Source organism: Staurois parvus, unplaced genomic scaffold (genome assembly GCF_062004578.1).
Source record: "Staurois parvus isolate SC_StPar_1 unplaced genomic scaffold, SC_StPar_1.0 ptg000527l, whole genome shotgun sequence".
NCBI lineage: Eukaryota > Metazoa > Chordata > Amphibia > Anura > Ranidae > Staurois > Staurois parvus.
The window spans coordinates 1,454,435-1,472,097 of NW_028318323.1; the positions used below are offsets into that span (position 1 = coordinate 1,454,435).

At 47.3% G+C, this 17,663-nt stretch overlaps 1 protein-coding gene across 3 annotated transcripts in view; it reads left to right on the top strand.

The window, feature by feature from the left end:
• COL15A1 (collagen type XV alpha 1 chain) overlaps positions 1-17,663 on the top strand; it is a 1,471,644-nt gene that overhangs the window by 1,230,329 nt on the left and 223,652 nt on the right. For all 3 annotated transcript variants that reach the window (XM_089690361.1, XM_089690362.1, XM_089690363.1), the window contains one exon: positions 469-525. In XM_089690361.1, coding sequence (XP_089546487.1) covers positions 469-525 — 57 coding nt within the window. The remainder of the gene's footprint in view (positions 1-468; positions 526-17,663) is intronic.

A 17,663-nucleotide genomic window follows, 5' to 3' on the forward strand; every position in this document is an offset into this window, starting at 1 on the left:
AGAGAAACAGTGGAACTGGCACTGGAGCTGTGTGCTTGGACCACCTAGGGTCACTATATCCAGTGTACACATTGACGGCCATCTGACCTACCACATACTACAGATGGTTTATCGGTCTCCACATTCCATCAGGGGGATGCCACCATCATTTTGGTGAGACTGTACTTGACTACTAATGAGTCTATGCAACACTATGTCAGTTTTAATGAAATGTCAGTATACATGGTTTTCTATTTTACTAAAAGGATTATAACTTTCCATCGTTGGATTGTACTGTTCTCTTTGGGGCGATATTCATAAAGACCAATATTGATCGCTCAGTGCAATCTTTGTGCTGCTTTATCTGTTTATGTTTATATGTGTCTATGTGTGTGATTAATGGGATTCCTATTGTTTAATGCACGATTTACAGGGTGCCTGGCAGGCTATGATCATTAATTCACAATTTAATTAATTCTTCCATTGTAGCTTGGAGACTTGATTTCCCTCCCTGCAGATAGCCCACTGCCTGCAATTTCTGGACATGTAAGTGTTTTAGTTATTTATATTTCAATGTGATTATTAGATTAATACATTTTTTAGAGATTACATGTTTCATATCCACATTTCTTTCAGCAGTGACATCAAGAACATTGTTCTGGTCTCACATTACTACCTGATAATAATAATTGCTGCAATATGATGTGTATATAACTGATCAGCCTTTTCACTCCCATTCTTTTAGAGCATGTTTATAGGTGAAGACCAAATTCCTGTGTTTATGGGTGATAAAGCTCCATTGTAGAGAAGAAAAAACAGAAAGAAAAATGAAGGTGGGGTGGAGGGTAGGAGCAGAGGATAGGGGTCAGCCTCCCCCCTGAGACCAGTGAAATGTGTCAAATCCATAGGTTCCATGTTTTAACAAATTTTGTTTTAGTTTATTTAGCATACATGTGAGTTTGTTCTTTATCATGATGCAATCCAGTTTATGTTTGACATAATCAATGGACATAGTCGATTATTTCCAGCATCTTGCTAATGCTATCCTGGAAGCCAGGATTATATAGGACATTAACCTTCATAGATGTTTAGGAATATCACTGTCCAATTTTTGGAGCAACCTGATTTTGGTAATCTCTGTAATGGAGTAAATTAAGCTAAACATTCTAAACCAGAATCTGTTTATTTTTGGGGGCCAGGCAGGCACCAAATGTGGAGCATAGTGCCTGCCTGGCCACAGCTTCTGGAAGATTTAGACGAGGGTTGTGGCCACAATGTACCACCAAGTCCCTGATGCATTATAATCCTTTATATCTCACCTTTGGAAAATATGTAAACATTGGCTGGGTTGGAAGTTGAGTTGCCTAATATGGCCATGGCCATATAGTATGGTAAGAATGAAGTTGCCTTCTGCTCTCTGTCTGTCCCAAACAGGAAGTGGAGAAAATAATGAGGATGGGGGGATGCAGGCTGCTTGGAATACACAACAAGGATCCACTGGCCCACTGAGAACAAGACAAAGCTTTCACAGAAACTCATGGGGATGGGTGACCCTTTGTAGTGCTCTGTGTTAGCTGAGCTAACTGTGCAGTTTGGTGCTATGTAGGTAGATTGGGAATGCTTAGACCACCCTAAACTTTAGTTGTGTATATTGCCTCCTATTACCCCGTGTGAAACAAAGAATTTTGTTTTAGATATTTGCCATTTCTCATTTAGAAGAAGGGATGGTTAAACTTCTTCAAATATATTAATATTAAAAAGGTAAGGTCTCCGCATGTAGGCCCTTTACAAGATAATTTTGACTTGGTGACAGGGCCAAAGAGAAGGCAAATGCATTAAATATCTTCTCTGTATGTACAAAGCAAAATGGTGGAGCTCAAACCCTTAAAGTATAAGTTCACCTTTGGGAACATGCTACATGTTCCACCTGTTTTTATAGTGGAACCTATAACAAGTTCCCACTGCTACAGTCTCTCTCTAATCCACCTTCTCTAGTAACAGCAAGTCAGGAATCTTCTTCCCACACCAACTGTCACAATTATTTTTAAATGCAGCCGTGCAGGGCTCAGCCTAGCAATGTTATTCATTCACAGAGGTCGGTGAATGGGAAAACAATAACTACTGTCAGCAATTGCAGCTGATGGCTTGTTGTTTGCAATCAACTACCAGAGCACTGGTGAGTGATCTAGGTAGTTCATTGATGGTTCCTGTCATTGTGTAACTGCCTGTCCGTATGAGCAGACAGCTTAAACTGACAGTCTGCAAGAGCCTTGCATTGCACCTACGATCTGCTGATCATGGGTGCAGTGCTTTGCAGGCTCCTAGTAAAAAAACAAAATACAGTTGTTTTCAAAAGTTTGCATGCCCTTGCAGAAATCTTGAAATGTTAGCACTGATATTAAAATACTGACTGATCATGACAAAAAACTGTTTTATATTAAAGGATAGTAATCATATGAAGTCATTTATTAACACATAGTTATCTGTCTCCTCTTTAAATCATAATGATAACAGAAACTGGGCCAACTGGCCCTGGTCAAATGTTTACATGCCCTGGAATGATAGGTCTTGATACAGACACACAAGGTGACACACAGGTTAAAATGGCAATTGAATGTTAATTTACCACATCTGTGGCTTTTTAAATTGCAATCAGTGCAAATAGTCAATGAGTTTGTTAGCTCTCACGCGGATGCACTGAGTAGACTAAGTACTAAGCCATGGGGAGCAGAAAAGAACTGCCTGTGAAACAAGGTAATAGAAATTTATAAAAATGGAAAAGGATATAAAAAGATATCCAAAGCCTTGAATATGCCAGTCAATACTATTCAATCACTTTTGATTGATTTTGTTTACTTGTTGCCATGTCTTGTTTTATGATTGTGCCATTCTGTTATGACTTACTGTTAAATATGAATCCCATGAGAAATAAAAGAAATGTGTTTTTTGCCTACTCACTCATATTTTCTTTAAAAATGGTACATACTGTACTGTATTTTACCACTTCTCCAAGGGTATGAACTGTAAATGCACATTTTTTATCTGCAAAAAGATGTGCATTTATTATTTTTTTGTAAAAGTGAACTTATCCTTTAATGGGAAAATTATTGACATAGCTCCAAATGATTCACAATGACTCAAAATTGATGTGATCAAGAAATAGTTATTCAAAATGTATAATCTAATCACAAAAAAGTGAATAAAGCACCTGGACCAGATGGCTTACATCCACGTGTCAAAGAGTCGAGCTTTGTTATTTCAAAGCTATTGTTTCTAATTTTGTGAGACTCTATAACAGGGGTGGACTGACAACTCATGGGGCCCCCAGGCAATAGCGGATCATGGGGCCCCTGTGTCCTTGCCCAAACTCAAAAAAGCCTATGAAAAAGGTACAAGGGGCATCTCATGGGGCCCCCTACTGACCCCGGTCCCTCGGGCAGTGCCCGAGTTTCCAAATGGACAGTCCGCCCCTGCTCTATAATAACTAGATTGTAAGCTACAAGGAGCAGGGCCCTCCTATCCCTCTTGTATTGCACTGTAGTGTTGCTGTATTGTCTCCCGTTATATTGTAAAGCGCTGAGCAAACTGTTGGCGCTATATAAATCCTGTATAATAATAATAACTAGCATATTACGATTGGTGTAAGGCTTATACTTAAAAAGGGATCAAATCTTTACCAAGGTACTACAGAACTGTTAGTTTAACTTCTATAGATGGGAAGATACTTGAGATCACATAAAAGTGTTTTTGCTAGAAATTCATGTTTTAAGCAATAGTCAGCATGGATTCGTGAAAGACTGAAGTTATCAAACAAATCTGTTTTCTTTTCATGAAAGTAAGCAAAAACTTAGACAAAGGAGTGGCTGTGGATATGGTATACTTGAATTTTAGGGATACCTACCAAGTGTTGGTATTCTGAGAAACAGGTGTGACCAGAAATGTGTGGACTTGCACAGAGAACACAAGGCACAAGTGTAACTTACATGTGACATGATGTAATGTGCATGTGACATAAATGTACAGATTTGAGTAGATAAGATGTGATCAGTAGCAATATGTAATCGTAACTGTAGGGACATTCCATTGTCATTAAGGATGTATATTCTGTAGGGACATTCCATTGTCATTAATGATGTATATTCAGTCAGAGGTACTCAGACACAGAGGCATCAATTAGGCTGAAAAGCCCGGCTTCCAGGATATGACACCTTTGTGTTAATAAGGTTGTCACCTTCTGGTGAAACCGGTTTAAAGGAAGTGGCTCCATACATTCCGGCTTCATGACAGCAGGGAGCTAAAGGTATATCCATCAAAAGGGGTATGTTTAATCTCTCATAAAAGCTAAAATATTAGTTGCAGAGAGATGAACATGCTCCCTTCTTGTAGTGCATTCTGTAGGCTACATCGGCACTAAAAATCATATTTGTGGTTTAGGCAGAAGGGCAGGAAAATGCAGGAAAGGGTTAGGTGGCGCTGGATGGCGACAGTTGAATGGTGTTTGGTACTATCGCGATCGGCTGATGCGCTGGTGTCGGAAATCCAATCCCCGACTTGGTGTTTCAAGCTGGCCTTAGTCCAATTGAACTTGGGCAGTTTAGCATCCAAAACATCCTGTGGGCAGGTACAGGAGCAGCCCCCCATGGTCAATTGTCCCAGGACTAATGTCTCACCTATGTCCATATCCCCATAAAAGGAGTACCTGGGCGTTCGACTTGACTGACGAATTGCTGATGCTCTGGCTTGCTCCAGTCGCAGGATAGATCTTGGTAAAAGTTTTATTCTGTCTTTTATTCCCTTTAATTTTATAGTGAATAGTCATTTGTGTGTCTTGTATTTTCTGTATTTCTGTAACTTTTTATATTTTGTACATATTTTATGCACTGCCCACTTTTGGGAAACTAAATCTTAAAATTAATTAGTGACTTCTGTGTATTTAAGCACCTGCTCATATCTTCGGAGAGATTAGATTGGAGAGATTAGATTGGATTAGATTGTATCGTATTTTAGTGCCTTTAAACGCTCGGTCAAGCTCATTGCCAATCTGTATGCAATTGCACTGTGTGTGGGCAGATTGCGTGCAGATTGTAAAAGGTAACAGATCGGCCAGACGAAGATCTGTGTGTGTGGGGTGTCCCAGCAGATCGTTCTGTGGATAAACTGTTGGGTGGTGGCAGGCTATCTTTTGTGATGTGTCTGGTGCGGGTGGTGTGTGGACAGTGGAAGGGTGATTAACACCGGGGTTCAAGCTGTAGGTAGCTGGAAATTTTTTATTAAAAGGTCTTACCACCAGCAACAAAAACATTTTCTTACAAAAATATAAAGTTGATATATACAAATAAATAAATACAAAATACCATACGACTGGTCTAAACAAAGATCAACTAAATACAGTAATAATTCACAAAGCATAATCAAAACTATAACAAACCGATATATGCCTTTATGGCAAAAAATAGGAAAGCGCATAAAAATGTCAGGGCCGTTATGGCCTATATCAGGAAAATATCTATCAAAATAAACAATTTACAAACGGAGAAAAAAAAACTTTCCTCCCAGAGGCCCAATCGGCCCTTCACACAGGAGTGATGCCTTTACGGCTCGTATCACGAGAGAACATCACCAAGGCCCTTTCGGCCTATCAGGCAAGCAAAGGCCTTTATAGCTCATACCATATCACATCACTGACCTGTATGGGAGTCTTCCGCTCTGCGGATACGTTTTCACAAGAAAAAAATTCTCAAAGGCCCTTTCGGCCCACAAAGGGAGGGGCCATGCCATTATGGCCCATATCACTCATGACGAGGCATTTGAGATTCAGGGAGAAAAAACCTTAAGAGCAGCTTATTCAGTCTATCAGGCTTTGACAAAGGCCCATTCTGCCTGTCACACAAAAAAGAGGCCTTTAGGCCTCATCCACCTATACACATACTTAGGCCATTTTGGCCATATCATAATCATAAATGTATTTAACACACAAAACAAAAAATGCAGAACAAAGGCTGAGAAACGCAGGTCTTCAAATGTACGTAGCCTCTCTTCAAAAATTCTTCATCCAAAATCTAAGGGAGTAAACACTCAGAGAAAGAAAAGAGAACAGCATCCTCACCCAGAGATCAACAGACCGCGGCTACAGACCTGATACTCCTCCACGCCTCTATCCAGGCCCTTCGCCGCAGTCTGTCTTTCTCAAGACCCCGAATTTTCCCAACCTCACCAAGAATGTCATATACCACCACCGAGACAGGAAGGATTTTCTGCCGAATGGAAACCTGACACCGTGCATTCCAAGTAAAATATCGGACCACTAGACAAACTAGAAAAAAAAGAGTGTCAAAATCCACATGTCTTTCAAATGCCCCATATACCCACTCTGCACTTATGCATGTAGTGCAGGAAGGGGATGTCTAGAGCCCTCCCCACCTCTTTGTACACCTCTATATTGAAAGGGCACTGAAGCAAGAAGTGGTCCATAGTCTCCACTTCACCCCCACACTCCGGCCTCGGACAACCACGGTTGTCCACAGAACGGCACTTCAAGTTCCCTCTCACATATAGCCTGCCATGGAACGCGAGCCAGGCCTGGTCCCTAAACTTTAAGGGAATCGTTTCCATATTTATCAATCTTAAGCTCTCCTGCAGACTATGGCCTGGGCAATCCTTCAAGGCCAGCGGTGCATGAAAAGCAGTGGCCACGACCCTCTCTCTGAGAAATTTCCCAGGAAGCGATCTGTCCTCCTCTGCCGTCACACACCACCGCCTAAGTATTTTCAAGCTCGGGGCAACATAAGCTGGGAGCTTACCGTGCTTGACTCTCAGGCTTCTCTCCGGCCCGCCACTCTCCCAACAGCTCAGAAAGGGTTTAAACCAAGCCTGAAACAAACCTACCCATGCAGGCGGCTTCTCTTCCAGCATATTACCAAAATTATGTTTTACAAACAGAGAAGAAAACGATCGGGTTGACCATCCCTAGGCCACCCTCCCGCCCGGTAGGTCACATTCCGCTTCACTAGGTTCAGTGTGTTCCCCCATAATAGCTGGAAGAAACAGCCGTAGACCCTCGTATAGAGAGACTCTGGCAAGAGACAAACGTAACTGATGTACAAAAAGACCGGAATCAGGTAGGTCTTGATCAGATCTACCCTTTCCCTTAAGGAGAGCTGCCACCTCTTCCAGCATCTCACTTTAACCTCGGCATCAGACAACCTGGGTTCCCAATTCGATTTCCCATAATCATCAGGGCCAAATGTGATGCCTAACACTTTGATCTTTGGCTGGGGCTCCAGGAAGGTATTCAGAAGCGAGAAGTTCTCACCTTCCCTACCCATCCAGAAAACTTCACTTTTCTCACGATTGATCTTGGAGCCTGATGCCTCTGCATACTGTTTCATCTCTGAGACCACCTCCTGCGCCTCTTCAGTCCCAGAGTTGAAAACAGACACATCATCGGCATAGGCCACGACTATCAAAAGCGGCTCACCAGTAGCACCCACTGGCACCCCACCCAAAGCCCCGCCATCTAGCCTCCTGATGAAGGGGTCAATGGCAAAGACATAGAGCAAGGGACTCAGTGGACACCCCTGGCGCACCCCAGAGCCTACCTCAAAGGGTCACCCAACCCAACCATTGATCAACAAGAAGCTCTCCGCCCCTCTGTACAATGATTTCAACCAGCCAATAAACCTCCCTTCCAGGCCATACCGGTCAAGGAGATGCCTGAGGTACTTATGATCTACCCAATAAAAGGCCTTGGCCTGATCCAGCGCCAGCAAATACTTCCCACTGCCATCAGCCCTGCATTGCTCCAGAACCTCCCGGACAGCTAACAACGCTTTGAACGTACTTCTGCCCTGAACCGAGCAGTGCTGACGCTGCGTAAGTAACCCGTCTGCCACTGACGACAAGCGCCAGAAAAGGATCTTGGCCAGAATCTTCCTATCAACATTGAGAAGGCTGATGGGGTGCCAATTCTCAATCATCGAAGGGTCCTTACCCTTTGACAACAAGATCACAGCTGATTTCCTCAGGGAGGGAGGGAGTGAACCCTCATCCAGACAGCTATTAAAGACCTCCGCAAGACCTGGATTTCGTCAGAGATCCCGTACTGCCTCTCAGACCGGTGACCGGTTTAATCGCTATACCTTGCTTGCAGTTCTGGTAAGGGTCAGATGAATGGTACTTCCCATAATCCCTCTCCAGAACCAAGGAGGCATGCCGGTCATACTGATACTTCCTCAGGAGAAGCTTAACCTCCGAGATTGCCCCAGAATCTCCACCATCAGAGACAAGGCGATCAAGCCTCCTCCGCAGCTGTTGGCAGGCAACATACTTATCAAATTGTTTTTCCTTACCTAGGGCCTTGAAAAACCTGCCAATCCGCACTTTGGTAAGCTCCCACCACTCTGACTTACTGCTGCAGAAATCCAGGATGGTTTCCTGAGCTTGAAAAAAATCCTCAAAGGATCGTCTCACCTCCTCATCGTCCAGCAGAGTCAAATTCAATCTCCAGACACCCCTCCCCTTCGGTGGCGTATCTGAAGCATTCAAAGACACAGTCAGCAAAAGGTGGTCGGAAAACTCCACCGCCTGACACACAGGTGCCGAGAAGGCGAAATCCCCCTTTAAAAATCTATCTATCTATTCTACTCTCACTTCTTCCTCGCCTAAAAGTGAATCCCGTGCTGTCTGGGTTGCGCTTAATTAAGGCATCCTCCAGACCTGCTTCCCTAACTATTGCATTTAAAAAAACGCTATCATACTCCAGCCTGTCATTGGAGCCCTTCCTGTCCTTAAGCCTAGTGACAGTATTAAAGTCTCCTCCGAAGACAACTTGCCGGGACGTAAAAAGGAAGGCTTAATCCTTGTAAAGAGGCATTTCCTATCCCAAGTAGACTGGGGACTGTAGATGTTAATGAGCCTTAGCTCTTGCCCCTTCACAAGGACGTCCAAGACCATACATCTTCCAATCTCCACCTCAATGACCCGCCGACTCGTTACCATGCCAGAAAAAAGTACCGCACCTCCGCTGTAAGGCTCGGCCGCAAGAGACCAGAAGGAGGGACCACACCTCTATTCCCTCTTCGCCAGATGGACATCAGCCAGACTGCTGAACCTGGTCTCTTGCAAAAACAAAACATCAGCACAAATACTGCTGAGCAAAAATAAGGCCGCACTTCTGGCACCTACAGACTTTATGCTGGCAACATTAATGGTTGCCACATTTATCGGAGCGGGAACTGCCATCAAGATAATTGAGATGGTCATTTCTTATCTTTGTCTTTCTCTGCTTTGCAGAGGACCTGATTTTCTTTTGGGTTCCCTTTCCAACCCCATCATCCATAGGGGAGAAGGTACCTCCAGAATCCCCTTCCTCCCCGGAGAGGACCTCAAACTTGTTGCCAGATATAATCTCTACTTCCAAAGAGGAAACGGACGATGCAGGGGACAACCCTACCCTGCTCCCTCCCTTCCCAACCACAGACCACCCCTCCCCCTTGGTCTCTTTAACTAATCCACTTTCCTTAGGGACAGATACCAATCCAGCCTCCTTCCCAACCACCACAGATGCCACCACATCACCACCAGAATTTTGGCGGCGCCATGGGAGAAGTACGGGGGAGGCATCACTGAAGGCGCTCCAGACGCCTTCTTGGCTCCAACGCCTCGGTTTTTCCTAACAGGGGGGAAAGGAACACTGGGGGCAGGGGTAGACAACACTGGGAAAGATACTTGGGGGGGACACAGAGACAGTGGGAGACTCTCTCCAGAGGGAGAGGGTACAGACACATTAGGGGCCACAATAGGTACCGACCGCGCCAAAGAACCTTCAGCGTCAGAGTCGTCTAAGGAAGGGGGGGGAAGAGGGTTGGCTCCTCATCCCTCTTCTCAGTATCCATCCGGTCCATCTCCTCCATGAGCCCAGACAAATTGTGGAGTGCCTCTGGGTACTTACTGTATGAGTGCCCCAGCTGTTGCAAAGATTACACCTTATTAAATTACACTCTCTGGCTGTATGCCCTATCCCCTGACACAGAGAACATTTCAGGATTTCACATGTCGCTGCAAAGTGCCCCTTGTTTCCACACCAGTGGCAGACTTTAGGCTGGCCGGTGTAAAAAATGGTCAGCCTGTCTCTTCCCAGGAATGCTGAAGTGGGCACATTCTTGATCTTATTATCCTCCGTATGTAGTCTAACTGTTGCTGCTCGCCCACCTGTCCATATCCCGCTATCATCTGTAATCTTCCTTATGGGGGCCAAGACATCCCCATATTTCCCCAACCAGATAGTAATGTAAGCTGCCGGGATGGATTAATTCCTCACCAAGATGGTTATATTCTTGGTTAACGACTGACATGACACCACTTTAGGTACCAGCCTCTCCCACCTTGGGGTCCCTTTACACTGGTTCTCAAACTTTATCCAGAATGTTTCTAGACCTTTCGGCCTCTGAAAAGAAATGTCATATTCGCTGGACCCCAATGGGGCTATGAAGGCAAATATGTCATGAGCCCTAAAACCCATCTCGATGATGTGATCCACCACTTACCTTCTGATTGGGGGCGGGGCTTTCCCTTCCCATCTTATCTGCACAACGTTCCTTCTTTGTGCCGCTAGTCCCCCCATGCTTACTACAGGCGAGGGAGGGGGGGAGAGAGGAGACAGACACCCCCTTTACAACACTTGACATAGAAGGAACATTACCCGTGGGAGTAATACTCTGCACAGCAGCTGACACATTACCCATGGGAGCAGTACTCTGCACAGAAGATTTCACATTACCCGTGGGAGCAATACTCTGCACAGCACATGACACATTATTATTGGGAGCAATACTCTGCACAGCAGCTAACACTTTACTCATGGGAGCAATACTCTGCACAGCAGCTGACAAATTACCCATGGGAGCAATGCTCTGCACAGCAGCTGACACCTCCCCCACTGGAGCAATGCTCTGCACAGCAGCTGACACCTCTCCCTCAGGAGCAATATTCTGCACAGCAACCTGCTCCCCCTCACTACTCACCTTCCCACTCTGCAGGTTTCCTGCTATCTTCCTTGCCACTTCATCCACCCGCCCCTTTGGCAGCAGCTCACTGGGGATCCGTTCCAGCCGCACATACACAGCCTTCTCCCTCCCCCGCTGCTTCACCGGCTTCTGCCGACCATGCCCCTCGTCCCCGGACTCCTCGGACGTGAAGGCAAAATGCCAGCCATGTAGCGGAGACTCCAGCTCCGTTATGAAGCATAGCTCCACCGCACCGTCACCGGGAGTCACCTGTGACCCCCACTCAGGTTGCGGCAGCTGCTGGGCAGGGATAGTTCCCGGCGTTTGCTCCGCTCCGGCCTCCAGACCCGCCTCCACCACCATTGGCGCGCTCCCTCCGGCTGGGGAAAGCCCATCTGATGTCACTGGTGCTCCGGCCGGCTCTGATAGGTCCCCGGACGAGACCGCCGCCATCGATCGTTCCCTGGCTTGCCTGAAGCGCTCCTCATTGGAGAACTGCTCCCTCAGGATCTCGCTGTCTTGCTTCAGGGATGACATGAGGTTGGCCTGCCAGCAGACAGCCTGCTCCATGGCGTCCATCTCGGGCCTCATTAGCTGCCTCTTGATGCTCCACACCCGCTCATACCCGGATCTTTTCTTTTTCAGATCCAGCCGCATCTTATTCAGCCTCTCCTCTTCCTTCTTGATTCTGGCCACAGAGCCGTCACTCGCCTACAATATGTAGCATAGCTTTCCCCCTCTTTAGGGGCGCTTCCCAGGTCTTCCACTTCCATGGGACCAGTGGTAGGCTCACCCTGGGGGGGGTTGGGGTCCTCTGCCTGGATCACGGCCGGGCTCGGCCATCCAGCCTTGGTCCTAGCAGTAAAATAAAGGCCCAGGCTTCAAATTTGGTCTAAATCGCCTGCAGCCACACCCACCTCCTCCTAATGAGGCTCAGCTGTAGGTAGCTGGAAATATTTTTATTCAAAAAGAGATCTTGCAACCAGCAAACATATTTTTTACAAAAGTATAAAAAATAAATAAATAACATAAACTTCCTACCAGAAATAAACAAAGAAAAAACTGGATACATCTCCAGGACATGATATGGCCTACCAACATACATAAATAACATATCCCTTATGAGGAGAAACCTCACACACTTTAAATGATTCGCCTATATGACTTTAACAAAACTAGAAAACTTACTATACTACCCAAAAAAAGGCTAAGAAACCTAGACCTTAAGGTGTCCGTGACCATTCTCAATAAGAAACCTTCAACCAAAATCTAAGGGGGTGAAAAAGAGGAGAAAAGCAGGACAGCAACCACACCAAGAGATCAAAAGACTGCCTCTACAGGCCTGATATTCCTCCACGCCTTTATCCAGTCCCTTCGCCTCAGCCTGTCTTTCTCAAGACCCTGAATTTTCCCAACCTCACCAAGGATGTCACACACCACCACCTGAACAGGAAGGACTTTCTGCCGAATGGAAACCTGACACCGTGCATTCCAGGTGTAGTAATGGACAACTAGACAAACTAGAAACAGTGTGTCCAAATCAAAACCAGCATGACTTTCCAATGCCCCATACACCCACTCTGCATAAGACATGCAGTGCAGGAAAGGGATGTCCAGAGCCCTCCCCACCTCTTTATACGCCTCTACATTGAAGGGACATTGAAGCAAGAAGTGGTCCATACTTTCCACCTCGCCCCCACACTTCGTCCTCGGACAACCACGGTTATCCAGAGAACGGCACTTCAAATTTCCCCTAACGTAGAGCCTGCCGTGGAACGCAAGCCAGGCCTGGTCCCTAAACTTTAAGGGAATCCTCTCCATATTTAACAATCTCAGACCCTCCCGCAAAATATGGCCTGGGCAATCCTTCAAGGCCAGAGGTGCATGGAATGCCGAGGCCATGACCCTCTCCCTCAGGAGCCTCCCAGGGAGTGACCGGACCTCCTCCGCAGTCATACACCACCGCCTAAGTATCTTCAAACACGGGGCGACATAAGCCGGGAGCTTACCGTGCTTGACCCTCAGGCTTCTCACTGGCCTGCCTGTCACGATCCACCCAGCGGTATCTCTAGCAACGCACAGAACGGGATTCCCCAGGGCGCAGGGTCTAAGCCCCAATCTGCTTATTCACCAGGGCCCCTGATGGTGGGGATGGACTTGGAGCAGACTGAGACCAGGTCGCGACCCCTGAGTGCACCCGACTGTGGTAGAGGGAACCGCCGGAGGTATGTATCGGAAGAGAGCCTGATGTGAAGAGGCTGGCAGACCTGGGCAGTGATGACCTGATCCGTGCAGGATGGATGGATGACAGAGTATGTGTAGCGTAGTCAGGCAGGCCGGGTCGGTAACAGCAGAGGCAGAACGGTACAGAGCAGCGGACAGAGAGTAGTCAGGTTACAAGCCAGGTTTCAGCAACAGGAGGTCAGGTAATCAGGAGTAAGCAAAAGGATAGTCAGACGAGCCAGGGATCAGAGCAGGAGACGGTCAGCAGAGGTCAGGATCAAGCAGGGTCAGCAACAAGGTATCTCACGCAGGAACAGACGAGCAGGGAACAGGGAATGAAGACCATACGGCAATGTGAGCATTGCACAAGCTGGTTTAAATAGCCCGCCCGGCACTGACAGGCGCACCTGGGTCCTAGTGCCTGCCCGCCCGTCATTGGTGACAGGCGCGCCTGGGTCCTAGTGCCTACATGTATGTCTTCACAGGATCCTACGCCTGTGCAGATTCGTGCGCCGTGGTGATCTCTGGGATTCCTGACACCGCCTCTCTCCCAACAGTTCAGAAAAGGCCTAAACCAGACTTGGAAAAAACCTACCCATGCAGGCGTGATCTCTTTTAACATGCTACCAATATTATGTTTAATAAACAGCAGAGAGAAGAAAACAACTGGGTTGACCATACCTAGGCCACCCTCCCGCCTGGATCGGTACGTCACATCCCGCCTCACAAGGTTCAGCCTGTTTCCCCACAATAGCTGGAAAAAACAGCTGTAGACTCTCGTATAGAGAGATTCTGGCAAGAGACAGACGAAACTGACGTACAAGAAAATGGGGACCAAGTAAGTTTTAATTAGGTCAACCCTTTCCCTTAGGGACAAATGCCACCCCTTCCAGCATCTCACTTTAACATCAGCATCTGACAGCCTGGATTCCCAATTTGCTTTGCTATAATCCTCCGGGCCAAATTCGATGCCTAGCACTTTGATCTTCTGTCGAGGCTCTGGGAAGACTTCTGGAAGCTCAAAGCCCTCACCTTCCCTGCCCATCCAGAAAACTTCACATTTATCCTGATTGATCTTTGAGCCTGATGCTTCTGCATACTGTTCCATCACCGAGACCACCTCCTGCGCCTCACTGGCCCCGGAAATGAAAACAGACACATCATTAGCATAGGCCACGACCCTCAATGGCGGCTCACCTGTTGCACCCAACGGCACCTTGCCCAACACCCCGCCATCGAGCCTCCTAATAAAAGGATCGATGGCAAAGGCATAGAGCAGAGGGCTCAGCGGACATCCCTGGCGGACCCTCGAACCGACCTCAAAGGGCCGCCCAACCATTGACCAACATGAAACTCTCAGCCCCTTTGTACAAAGTCTGCAACCAACCAATGAACCTCCCCTCCAGACCATACCTGTAAAGGAGATGCCAGAGGTACTTGTGGTCGACCCGATCAAAAGCCTTAGCTTGATCCAACGCCAGCAAGTACTTCCCACAGCCATCAGCCCTGCACCGCTCCAGAGCCTCCCGGACAGCTAACACCGCTGAGAAGGTGCTCCTGCCCTGGACCGAGCAGTGCTGCTGTTGTGAAAGTAGACCGTCTGCCACTGACGACAAGCGCCAGAAAAGGATCTTGGCCAGGATCTTTTTATCTGCGTTGAGCAGGCTAATGGGGCGCCAATTCTCAATCATCGTAGAATCCTTACCCTTTGACAGCAAAATCACAGCTGACTTCCTCATGGAGGGAGGGAGTGAGCCCTCTTCAAGACAGCAATTAAAAACCTCCGCCAGGAGAGGTGCCAAGCGAGATTTAAAGGTCTTTAAAAACTCCGCTGTCAAGCCGTCTGGCCCCGATGTCTTTTTAATGGCCAAACTGTCTATCGCTTTGGCAACCTCTTCAACTGTGATCTCACCTGTCAAACTTGTGGACGGGGTGTTATTCTCCAACCCTGGTGTAGAATCCAGGAAGCTTGACATCCCTGCCTGGTCAAGGTGCTTCTCCCTCAGAAGATTTTCAAAAAAAGCCCTCGAGACCTCCAAGATCCCTGACCTGGATTTTGTCACGGATCCCGTACTATCTTTCAGACCACTGATCGTTTTGGCTGCTATGTTCTGTTTGCAGTTCTGGTAAGGGTCGGGCGAGTGATATTTCCCATAATCCCTTTCCAGAACCAAAGAGGCATGCCGATCATACTGATGTTTTCTTAAGAGAAGCTTAACCTCTGAGATTGCCCCAGAATCTCCACCCTCTGAGACAAGGCGGTCAAGCTTCCTCCGCAACTGCTGATAGGCAATGTATTTCACAAGTTGTTTCTTCATACCTAGGGCCTTGAAAAACCTGCTGATCCGCACTTTGGTAAGCTCCCACCACTCCGACTTACTGCCACAGAAATCCAGAATGGTCTCCTGTGCTTGAAGAAAATCCTCAAAGGATCGTCTCACTTCTTTGTCCTCCAGCAGAGCCGAATTCAATCTCCAGACACCCCTTCCCTTCAGCGGCGCATCTGAAGCATTGAAAGCCACAGTCAATAAAAGGTGGTCGAAAAACTATACTGCCCGACACTCAGGTGCCGAGAAAGCAGAGTCCCCCTTTAAAAAAAACCTATCTATCCTACTCTCACATCTACCTCTTCTAAAAGTGAACCCCGTGCTGTCCGGGCTGCACTTAATCAAGGCATCTACCAGACCTGCTTCCCTGACTATCGCATTTAAAAAAACGCTGTCATATCCCAGCCTGTCAGTGGAGCCTTTCCTGTCTTTGAGCCTAGTGATGGTGTTAAAATCCCCTCCAAAGACAACCTGCCGGGACGTAAAAAAGGAATGGCTTAATCTTTGTGAAAAGGCATTTCCTATCCCACGTAGACTGGGGACCATATATATTAATAATACGTAATTCCTGCCCCTTCACAAGGACGTCTAAGACCAAACACCTTCCAATCTCCACCTCAAGGACCCGCCGACACGTTACCATGCCAGGAAAAAAGTACCGCAACTCCGCTGTAAAGCTCAGCCGCAAGAGACCAAAAAGATGGGCCACACCTCCACTCTCTTTTTGCCAGATGTAAATTGGCCAGGCAATTAAGCCGGGTCTCTTGCAAAAACAAAACATCAGCACCAATCTTGTTGAGCAAAAATAAGGCTGTACTACGAGCACTTACAGATTTAATGCTGGCAACATTAATGGTTGCCACCTTTATCGGAGCGGGAACTGCCATTAGGATACTTGAGATGGCCGTTTATTAAACTTTGTTTTCCCACCCTTTCCCGGAGGCCTAGACCTCTTTAGGGAACCCCCAGCATCCTCATCCTCCATTGGGGATAGGAACTCACCTATGTCCCCATCCTCCCCCGACAGAGTCCCAAACCTGTTGGTCAGATGTACCTCCTCTACATCTAAAGAGGAGAGGGAAGATGCAGGGGAAATTAAAGGCCTATTCCTATTTCCCTTCCCCACTACAGACCACCCATCCCCCTTATTCTCTGTCCCACACCCCTCAACCCCAGGACCTGAGCCTGAACACTCCTGCTTACCTCCCGACACCCCATCCCCCTTCACCTGACTCCTCTGTCGACGAGGGAGCAAAACTGGAGAAGAAGACCCTGAGGGCCCCGCAAGCCCTGCTCCCTTAGCAGCCTCCTTGATTTTTGATTGGCTGGAGGAGGGAGACACATGAGGAGGGGCAGATGACAACTGGGAAGAGACAGAAACAGGGGGAATACTAACAACAGGGGGAATGACAGACACATTGGGGGACACACTAGGCACCCCTGAGGCTGGCCCAGCATCAACTGTTGGTTCAACCAAAACCCGACCTGCCTCTACTTCCTTAGCCTCCTCAGCCTCCTTTCTAGCCAGCTCTTCCATCACCCCTGGCAGGTTATGCAGAGCCTCTGGGAAATTACTGTAAGAGTGACCCAACTCCTGACACAGATTACATCTAATTTGATTGCAGTCTTTAGCTGCATGACCAATCTCTTGGCACAATGAGCATTTCAGTACACTGCACCCAGAGGCAAAGTGCCCTTTGCTCCCGCATCTGTGGCATACTTTAGGCTGGCCCGCATAAAAAATGACCAGCCTATCTTTGCCAATGAAGGCTGATGATGGAATATGACTCACTATGTTACCCTGCACTCGCAGCTTCACCACCGCTGTCCATCCCCCCGTCCATATACCCCTGTTGTCAAGCTGTTTTCTCAGTGGACTCAGCACTTCCCCGAAGCGACTCAACCATACTACCAGGTCTGCCGCCGGTATGGACTCGTTCCTGACGAGTATTGTGATGTTTTTGACTACCTGCTGCCTGGAGACCACCTTTGGCCTCAGTCCCTCCCACCTAGGGGTATCCCTCCACCCCCCTTCATACCTCTGCCAGAACAGATCAAGGCTCTCTGGCCTCACAAAGGAAACATCGGATTCACCTGTGCCAATGGGTGCAATAAAGGTGAATATGTCCCT